At 49.1% G+C, this 10,000-nt stretch overlaps 1 protein-coding gene across 1 annotated transcript in view; it reads left to right on the top strand.

The window, feature by feature from the left end:
* sema3bl (sema domain, immunoglobulin domain (Ig), short basic domain, secreted, (semaphorin) 3bl) overlaps nucleotides 1–10,000 on the top strand; it is a 25,016-nt gene that overhangs the window by 14,873 nt on the left and 143 nt on the right. Inside the window, exons 5-15 of the mRNA XM_076136965.1 lie at nucleotides 1–59; nucleotides 153–295; nucleotides 1,085–1,199; nucleotides 1,288–1,357; nucleotides 1,494–1,638; nucleotides 4,280–4,511; nucleotides 4,601–4,692; nucleotides 5,222–5,263; nucleotides 5,360–5,585; nucleotides 5,923–6,053; nucleotides 6,973–10,000. The exon at nucleotides 1–59 is cut by the window's left edge and continues 58 nt beyond it; the exon at nucleotides 6,973–10,000 is cut by the window's right edge and continues 143 nt beyond it. Of these exons, the coding sequence (XP_075993080.1) occupies nucleotides 1–59; nucleotides 153–295; nucleotides 1,085–1,199; nucleotides 1,288–1,357; nucleotides 1,494–1,638; nucleotides 4,280–4,511; nucleotides 4,601–4,692; nucleotides 5,222–5,263; nucleotides 5,360–5,585; nucleotides 5,923–6,053; nucleotides 6,973–7,467 (1,750 nt within the window). The 3' untranslated portion in view covers nucleotides 7,468–10,000. The remainder of the gene's footprint in view (nucleotides 60–152; nucleotides 296–1,084; nucleotides 1,200–1,287; nucleotides 1,358–1,493; nucleotides 1,639–4,279; nucleotides 4,512–4,600; nucleotides 4,693–5,221; nucleotides 5,264–5,359; nucleotides 5,586–5,922; nucleotides 6,054–6,972) is intronic.

Below are 10,000 nucleotides of genomic sequence, written 5' to 3'. Positions count from 1 at the left end.
CAGGAGTTTGGGCAGCCGCTCCACCATGAGGACGGAGACGGACCAGAAGCTTCTGCACGGTACCTTCATGTCAGATTCTGAAGACAGAAACCAGCAGCTAACACACAACCAGACTAACAGATCCCATCTACCTTCCTCTCTTCTCTCCTCAGACCCAAAGTTCATCGCAGCCCACCTGATCCCAGACAACGACGACAGAGACAACGACAAAGTCTATTTCTTCTACACAGAGAAGGCCACGGAGACGGGGGACAGGGACGGGGCCATACACACACGCGTGGGACGAGTGTGTGCGGTGAGACACTGACACTCACACGGACGAGTCCTAACACACGCAGCTCATTGTGGCTGAAGCGTTTCCTCTCAGAGAGCAGAGGGCAGGGTAGTGTTTCCCTCTCTCTGGACAGACACACACGCCCACACCTCACAGCAGAGCTTCATTTGGGTCCAGGACGGCTGAATTAGAGCTCACAGACTGTGGCAGCAGTTTCAGCAGATATTAGCTCTCTAAGTTCACTGGAGTGTAAACATGAAGGAGACTTCTTCTATACTGACTCTGCTTTCATTATTACAATATTAGCTGTCCCATAACTCCTGATTGGACGTTGTGCTCCACTTTGGGGCGGAGAGATGTTTAACTCCCCCAGAGGACAGTGAAGGCGTCATGATACGGAGCAGCAAACGCATCATCTCTCTCTCTCTCTCTCTCTCTCTCTCTCCAGATCACACACAGCTGTCAGACTCACTGTAATCCACACACACGCACTCCTCTCTCTCACACAAACACACACACACACACACATTCTTTCACGCAGTGGTTTGCCTTAGAAAACCAGATGTGTACTGTGCAAAGGTGTGTATGCATGCAAACACACACACACACACACACTGAGCCCCCCTACACCGAACTGAAGCTTATCACTCTAAATGATGCTAATTTACACAGCCTATGGTACATACACACACACACACACACACACACACACACACACACACACACACACACACACACACACACACTACAGTTGATATACCTGTGATTTTGTGTAGTTGTGATTGTGTGTATTTGTGTCTTCTCCTCCAGAACGATGTGGGAGGTCAGAGGGTGCTGGTGAACAAGTGGAGCACCTTCATCAAGGCCAGGCTGGTCTGCTCTGTGCCGGGCCCTCACGGCATCGACACACACTTCAACCAACTGGGTGAGACAAACACACCGGGCACACACGCATGCGCACATACAACACTTACACACACACTTAAGTGGCATTGTTCTGTTGTGTGAAACAGAGGACGTTTTCTTGCTGAGGACCAAGGATGAGAGGAACCCTGACGTCTACGCAATCTTCAGCACCATCAGGTACACACACACACACACACACACACACACACACACACACACACACACACACACACGTCAGTCAGGTCCAGCTCTATTCTCCATAACAGAATGAGGTCATGTTGCTGTAATGCTGCCTGGTCCCTCTCCTCTGCAGTAACGTGTTCCAGGGCTTTGCGGTGTGTGTGTACCGCATGTCTGACATCAGGGAGGCCTTCAACGGACCCTTCGCTCACAAAGAGGGCCCCGATTATCAGTGGGGGGCCTATGAAGGCCGGGTCCCGTACCCCAGACCTGGCGTGGTGAGTTTCACATCAACGCATGTTAAACCTGTAGGTTAACCTTTGACCCTGAACCCTCTGTATGCACAAATAGTAGAAGAAGAAAATACAATAGATCTCTCAAATGCTCCGACTTCCATTAAAACCAAGCCTGCGACCTCGTTCAGACTGGATCTTCATGAAAATCACTGGTTTGGTTGAATCCCTGTGTGTCACTCAGACCTCAGGTGGTCGCTGTGCTGCAGGAGGAGGAGGAGGAGGAGGAGGTGCAGATTGAGAGAAACGAGGGTGAACAAACATGAGGAATGAGGCGCAGAAGTTTTCCGCCTCAGTAAAGTAAACTGTGGTTACTGTATACAGACCAGAACCTCCATCTCTGAGGACCCCCGACATGTTCCCTCAACCACATCACAGTCATTCAGCCTTATACATACAAACACACACGTGCACTAACCCCCACACACACACACACACCCTGTACGTGTAATTCCACCTCATTACCGGCGCAAACCAGAGCGTACAGAGGGAGAAGGAGCATGAAAAATGTGAGAACCCAGCAGACACCTCCACCGCTTCACTCCACTGACTCCCTGATTAACTGGAATGTCTTGGCACAAAACGGAGGGAGGGAGAGAGAGAGAGAGAGAGAGAGAGAGAGAGAGAGAGTGATGAAATGAAGGAGGAGAGGAAACAGGGTAAGAGGGCGATGACACGGGGAGACATGGATGAAGGAGAGAAGGATTGAAAGCAGTAAAAGACGGAATGGAGGGAGATTCTTCTCATCTGCCAACTGATTGATTATCGTCTCTTCATCAGAGCTGATTGAATGGACAGTCGAGCGTGAATGACATTATCGCTCACGACATCACGTTTATTCGCCTGTCAGATCTCTGCTGAGGTTGACACACGATCGACTCCAGATATCGACTGATTGATCCTATAGATTCATCTTTGCTGCTCCTCCTGTCTTCTCCCTGCACTGACAGCCTGTTAAGATGAAACACCTTCATCATGAAAGCTTCCATAGCCTCTAACATCCTGCATCAGTTTCCTCAGCTGCTGGTTTGGATCAGAACATTCAGAGTTACATGTATTCTCACTCTGATGAGGACCTTAATGCCAGAGACAACAAGAGAATCCTGAATCCTGCTGCTCTGTTTGCATCCCAGACTCATTCTGGAGAACTGAGCTTGGATTTGCTTGTTTTTGACGTTTCATACCTTTGTAAATAAATGATGTCGTTGCCGTTTGGAAGGCTTCACACAGATGGACGGACTTGGACGATCGGGGGACTTGGACACATTAGCTGAGCCCAATGTGGATTAGTTTCTGTTGTGATAAGAGGGAGAAACAGGATTTGACCACATGGAGACGTGCAGGCTGGAATAGAAACATCCAACAATGATATTTGTACAAGTACCCAATCTGCTATTATAAGCTCATCAAATGACCAAATGCTGACCGAGTGTTCTTCATTTATGAGACTTGGAGAGCGTGTCGGGTTTATGAATGCAACACGTGCTTCCATTTCAGTTCGCCGGCGCCGCAGTGTAGGTTCTCTCCTCTCTGGTCCCTCTGACAAACGCATAGGGGGACATCAGGAAGACATCAGGAGGACATCAGGAGGACATCAGGAGGACAGCTTCGTTTCAAATCACTGATGTTCCTCCTGACCTCTCTCATCTATAACTATGATTCCACTCTTCAGACTAGTAAAGCTTCAAAACCCCTCCGCTGAAGCAAACCACCAAGTTGTTGCATCACACTTAAACCGAGAAAGGAGAAAGGTCTCGGAATGTAGAGCCGCATTATCAGGCGGAGACAGATCAGGGAAATGCTTCATGAAGCGCGACCAAGATGGAGGGGTTGGGGTCACAGGATGGAATAAGAGCTTTGGAATGTACAGTTCTCTGTTCAGAAGGTAAATCGGGCCTCAATGCAGCAGCACCCATCTGAAATCTGACACAGAAACCTGATCTGCTGACAGCGTGCAGCAGTGAGGACCATGACTCAAGCTGAACTTCAGCCTATAACTTCATTCCATTTGGGTTTGACGATACATAAATGAGCAAAACAGACAAATCAATCAGCAATCTCCTTCCCACCAGCAGATCCATTTACTTTCAGAGGCATTTCAGAGACATTCTCCCGTCCTAACTGCTTGAGTGACACATCCGTCCTGGCCAGACACCAGCGCACACACACACACACACACACACACACATTTACTTGTCCCTGCAGTGACACGGCCGGTGCCAAACTGCTTCCACAGAGCTGTGAGTGAAGCCGCACGGCCAAATCTCCTCAGGCTCAGTAAAACGCCAAATGAAGGTTTAATGAGTGGAACTTTCACAACCATAATTAGGGCTCAGCGAGTTCGGGAAACGCACCAGAATACGCTGGGAAATGATGGGAATTCCATCCCTTTCCCAGGCTGAGTGTTCTGGGAGAGGGTGTAGCTCCAAAGGTCAACTGTGGGATTGACTTGGTACCAACAAGGTAACGCTCGTGTCCGTTTGCTCGCTCCTGCTTGGTGGAGAAAAGTCGACTTTATGCCTTTTCAACCTTTATACTTTCTTCTTTTTCCACCAAGTCGGATCCAATCTCTGGGCTGATGACATCATCAAGGAATTAACCAGCACCTGTTATCTTCTCCCTCCAGTGCCCCAGTAAGATCACCAACCAGCCCGGCAGAGAGTTTGGCAGCACCAAGGACTTCCCCGACTCGGTGCTGCAGTTCGCCCGCAGCCACCCGCTGATGTGGCGCCCGGTGTATCCCGCACTGCGCCAGCCCGTGCTGGTCAAGGCCAACGTCCCGTACAGGCTCAAACAGATCGTGGTGGACCGGGTGGAGGCGGAGGACGGGCAGTACGACGTCATGTTCATCGGAACCGGTGAGGTCGTTAGACACCAAAACATCTGTGTAAACCTCCTGTTAGCCAAGGTTCACCCTGCCTAACGTTCTTGTCTGGTTTTGACTCAGACGTTGGCACCGTGCTGAAGGTCATTGCTCTGCACAGTGGCAACAACCTGGACACAGAGGAGGTCACGCTGGAGGAGCTGCAAGTCTTTAAGGTGATTTTAACATTCAGGCTGTGTCCCAGCACCATTCAGCTTCACAAAGGGCCTCAGATGTAAGTTCACCTTACTCAGACAGAGGAATTCAGTCATTGTTCTCTTCTGAACTTGTCATTTGAAAGCTGCTGATAAGGAAACACAAAGCTACACAAAGTCGAATTCTTACACATGCTTTAGTAAGTTGGAGCTTTTTTGGAAATGCAGTTTTCTCTACAGGAAGTTATGAGTATAGTTAGAGACGGTGTGTTCTGTTTCTGTTTCTGTGCTGCAGAAAATGTGGATTTATGTCCAATTCGCCCCATAATGTGAAGAACCTGAGTAACTGTGGCCGAGATATAAAATATACTTGCAAGGTGTTTATAGGCAAAACTTCAGGTGTCATTATAGTTCTGCTATACAGTAGAGTCCAATCAGACGCCTTCAGACCTGCTTAAGTAAACAGCTAATATCTCCAAAGTGTTCCAACTGACAACAAACAGTCCCTCTTATAAGTGGTCACTAACTGTCTCTCTCTATATACTTGCAGGTTCCAGCTCCAGTCACGTCCTTGGACATATCAGCCAAAAGGGTGAGACGCCTGTAACAACCACGTTTCCTGCTCTCGTCTCTAAACATGTTCAGTCTTCACTCTCTCTTTGACTCCTGTTCCTGTTCCGTCACACAGCAAGCCCTATATGTGGGCTCTCCATTGGGCGTGGCCCTGCTGAAGCTGCATCGCTGTGAGACGTACGGGAAGGCGTGCGCCGAGTGCTGCCTGGCCAGAGACCCTTACTGCGCCTGGGACGGGTCGTCCTGCGCGCCCTACATCCCCAACAACAGACGGCGGTACCGCAGGCAGGACATCAGACATGGCAACCCGGTGCTGCAGTGTGTCGACCAGAACCTCAACGGTGTGTGTATTGATTAACTACTGATTAAACGCAAATCAAGAGAATATTCTGGCATTCCGGGTTGACAGACACCAAAGACCAAAAGTTAAAAATGGAGAGATTTGAGAGGAGAAGCCAGATGGGGAAGAGTGCATGTATTGAGCGGACATGTCTGAGTGCTGAAGGTGCGTTTGCTTTCCTAAATGAAGGTCCTGAGTGGAGGTGATGAAAGGTCTCCCTCTAAGCCTCCCTTTGACCCAGAGGTCACATGAGTTTTCTTTGTGTCGAGCTGTCGCGTGTGTGTTCAAGTCACGTTCCCACAGTGTGTTCAGAGATTTCTTTGCTTGTGTAAATGAAGGAGATCTTGACGTGAGCGAGGAGCGGGTGGTGTACGGGACGGAGAACAACAGCACCTTCCTGGAGTGCATCCCTCGCTCTCCACAAGCTACCGTTACCTGGCTTGTCCAACGGGAGGACCACAAGGAGGAGGTAAGACCAGATCCAGATCCAGATCCAGATCGCAAAATCCTTCTCTGTCTTCTGAGTAACTGCTGCTGAAGCTGAGATCAGTACGTGAATTTGGCACGTGAGCGACGTATTTGACAACCATTTGACATATGGTTGAAATTAAGCAGCGCCGTCTCAAAGCAAACCGCACAGCCACTCCTTCTCTTGGATAAACACTGGATTCCGTGCAAACCCCGACCACCTGCCACTGGAACTCAAATTGCCACTCAACGTCTGCCGGCCACTGCGACTTAAACGAGGCGCCATTTTCGAGCGCCGCTTAGAAAACCACATTAGCCGGCGTGCCCGCTCCCACAGTCATTCCTCATCTGTTTGAGGTTATGTTTCTCCGAGCTTTACTGAGTGCCTCGGTCAGCCATGCGAAGATTAAGGCATTACCGCCCCCTCTCCATTTCCCCGCAAATAAACAGTTGGCCGCCACTCGAGCTGACGGCGCTGCCATGTTTGTGTTGGCACTGAGAGGCAGAGGAAGGAGTGGAGCGATGGAAAGGTAGAGGGAGAGGGAGAGGAGAGGAGAGGAGAGGTAACACTGAACAGAGGTCAGGGTGAAGATTGAGAGTGGAGGCAGGTAAGGGAAGAAGGAAGGAGAGAAGGAAAGAGGTAAAGGAAGTGAAAACCCTCGCTGGATTTTGTGGTGGGGCACAAAATCTGTTTTCATCCATCATCCCCTCTCGCGCTCTCTACCATTGGTCCAAAGATTCCTCAGGTCCATTTTATTCATACATCCTATTCTCTTTACTTGTTGTACATGATGTCTTTGTTAAGAGCGATCAACTTCAGTCTTTTGTCCCTTTGCTCTCTCCAACCCTATCATGACGCACATTATTTTCATTATTTGTTATCAAAGTTATGTACAGAAACCTGTTTTGCCCACCTGTAGGTGAAGCTGGATGAGCGTGTGCTGTGCACCGAGCACGGCCTCCTGTTCCGCCGCCTCTTCCGCCAGGATGAAGGCGTGTACATCTGCCGCTCGCGGGAGCACGGCTTCACGCAGACGCTGGCCCGCGTCACCCTGGAGGTCCTCCAGGGGGAGACACTGGATGAGCTCATGGCCCGCGACAGCGCCGGCCTCTCCGATGCGTTCAAAGACCGCTCAGCAGGAGGTTACAGGGCCTGGCTGCCTTGCAGCTCCTACAGCAGAGGCGGCTCGTCGCGTACGTGGTTCAAGGACATCATGCAGCTGATCGGCCCGTCCAACCTGCCGCACGTGGAGGAGTACTGCGAGAGGATGTGGTGCAACGACAAGCTAAGGAGGAAGCACAAGAGCATGCAGGAGAAACACCGGCAGGCGCAGGAGAGCGCCAGGAAGGCTCGCAGCAAGAGCTCCGGGGAACGCAACAGGACGCCTCGAGATCTCAGCGCAAGAGACGAGTAGCAGGACAGAAGGAAAAGACAAAGGTGTAAAAGTAGAACTAGACAAAGATTACTGTACAGGACATCACAAGCAAGGCCAGAGGGTCAAAGGTCAAGAGCAGCATCGGGCCTGGACACCGGCAGGTAGATGTGACCGCAATGTTTTCTGAAGTGGACACATGGAGGTCAGCTGGGTGTTTGTTCTGGACAAATGTGGTCAGATGTACAGAGGACGGCGCTCACCTGACATGGTTTGTTGTTGATCTAATGATGCTTGTAGCGACGATGATGAGGAGACAAGAGACTCACAGAGGTGGACAAACTTCCCAGCAACACACACACTCACTCACTCACTCACACACACACACACACTCTGCGACAACGACTATCCACACCCAATCATTGGTATGTAACACCAGCTTTCTATTCTGAGACCTCACACACGTCCAAACCCTAGAACATGTGGGCTGACGGCAGCACACAGCGTCTTCCCCATCACCTCCAGCAGCCTGGTTCACTCAACGCCTGCGTTGGCTCATATTGTATTATCTTTTACAACTTAGGCAAGTTTCAACCACAAACTGGAGAGCTTCCAACCATGCACACTGACAGGAAACAGCTTTACTGCCTGAGAGACATAACTGAGGGTATCAGTTAGAGAGACGTGGAGGGAAATTGGTTGATGTTCCGAGCCGTCATTGAGGTCACACACACACAGAAAAGGAGAATGAGGCGCAAGCTAAGGACATATAGCAACGTGCTAACATCAGCTAACACACTCTGGTTTCTCTGTAGCTCCCAAATCGGTCAACAGATCAAAAAACCATCTTGAAACTGGATCAGAACTAACTAACTAAGGTTTGAGAGGTTGTGGTTGTTAGCTACATTAGGTAGTATGGAAAACTTGCCATGTTTAGAATTAGTCAATTAAACATGAGGTCATCTGCTAGCTTCAGTCGCGTGCTAATCAGCTTCTCAGTAAGTGGCGTCTTTAGTCTTAATGCTGCTTAATAACAGAGGAAACGAGGGCGTGTGGAGGGCGGTGTGTGTGTGTGTGTGTGTGTGTGTGTGTGTGTGTGTGTGTGTGTGTGTATGTGTACTCTGGGATTGACCCCCATGGTTTAAAATAGTCAAAGAGGCCAAAGGGGCTGGTGACCTTCATGGCGTGTGAATCATCAGGCAGCCGTGAAGACGAGCAGAGGAAGAAAGGAAGAACGGTACTAAAGCTGGATCTGTATTTCAGAAACTATCACTCGTCTCACTCCTGCATTGTTTGTTTTGGTAGCCTGAGGACAGAGAGAGCTAATATTGGACTTTGGTTATTGTGTTTTCTCTAAAAATATTGTTTCTGGTGTGTGTGTGGGCGGAGAGAGCAACAGTGACAGAGGAGGATGAGAGAGAGCGTCCTTACTGCTCTAACTGGGTGGAATCGTCCTTATGTCCTGTATCTGATTCTACGTCTCTTAGATCTACGTGGTTAGTCACCATATGTCTTGTGCATCGTCAGTTTCACTTGCGTATGAAGAAGACCTAAAAACGACTCCCTGAGGCGTTTAAGAAAACATGGCGTCCACTAGGGGGCGACACCGGGGCCGAAATGTCAAGAAACACGTTCACGGCTTCTCCTCCAGACGAAAGCTGAGATTACTGCCCCCTGTGACTTTTATAGGTATTGCGCCTTGAGATTGCGCAAACACAGGACACTTGCAGCAGCCATCACAAACACACACACACACACACACACACACACACACACACTGAACTCTGGGAATAAGATTGTTTGTTGTTTGTGCTGTTGTCAGAGTGTTTGCTTGCTTGCTGCAGCCTCACACACAGTTTGTACAGAAAGTTCAGAATTACTCATCTCACGTTTTACATTTAAAGTTTAGACTGTTCACCGTGTGTACAAGTAGATGTTTGTACTTGTAGTTGTACTTTTGTAACTCTTAATAAGCTCACAAGGACACAATGTAAATGTTCAACACTGTCCTGCCTTGATATGTGTGTGTGTGTGTGTGTGTGTGTGTGTGTGTGTGTGTGTGTGTGTGTGAGTGAGAGAGAGCGAGAGAATGAGAGAGTGAGAGAGAGTGAGTGAGTGAGAGAATGAGAGTGAGTGAGAGGATGAGAGTGAGAGAGTGAGATGAGGAGAGAGTGAGAGGATGAGAGGATGAGAGAGTGAGTGAGTGAGTGAGTGAAGGAATGAGAGAGTGAGTGAGTGAGAGTGAGTGAGTGAGAGGATGAGTGAGTGAGTGAGTGAGTGAGTGAGTGAATGAGTTAAAGAATGAGAGAGTGAGCGTGTGAGAGAGTGAGTGAGTGAGTGAGTGAGTGAGTGAGTGAGTGAGTGAGTGAGTGAGTGAGTGTGTGTGTGTGTGTGTGTGCTGAGGTTGTGCAGATGTTGTAAATGTTTCCTGATCAGAGCTGAGCTAAAGCCTGCAGATGCTTTAGTGACGTTACACTTTTATAAATGTATGTCTTGGTAAATGTGTTAATAACAACTTTGAACTCTGAAGGTTTGACAGAGTGTGAAGAGTTTTAGATGGAAATTGAAACACTAA

The sequence above is a fragment of the Genypterus blacodes genome, unplaced genomic scaffold (assembly GCF_046128005.1).
Source record: "Genypterus blacodes isolate CSIRO-AG114 ecotype Tasmania unplaced genomic scaffold, CSIRO-AGI_Gbla_v1 ptg000288l_1, whole genome shotgun sequence".
Taxonomy (NCBI): Eukaryota; Metazoa; Chordata; class Actinopteri; order Ophidiiformes; family Ophidiidae; genus Genypterus; species Genypterus blacodes.
The sequence above is the reverse complement of the archived record's forward strand: the minus strand, read 5'-3'. Positions and strand labels throughout refer to the sequence as shown.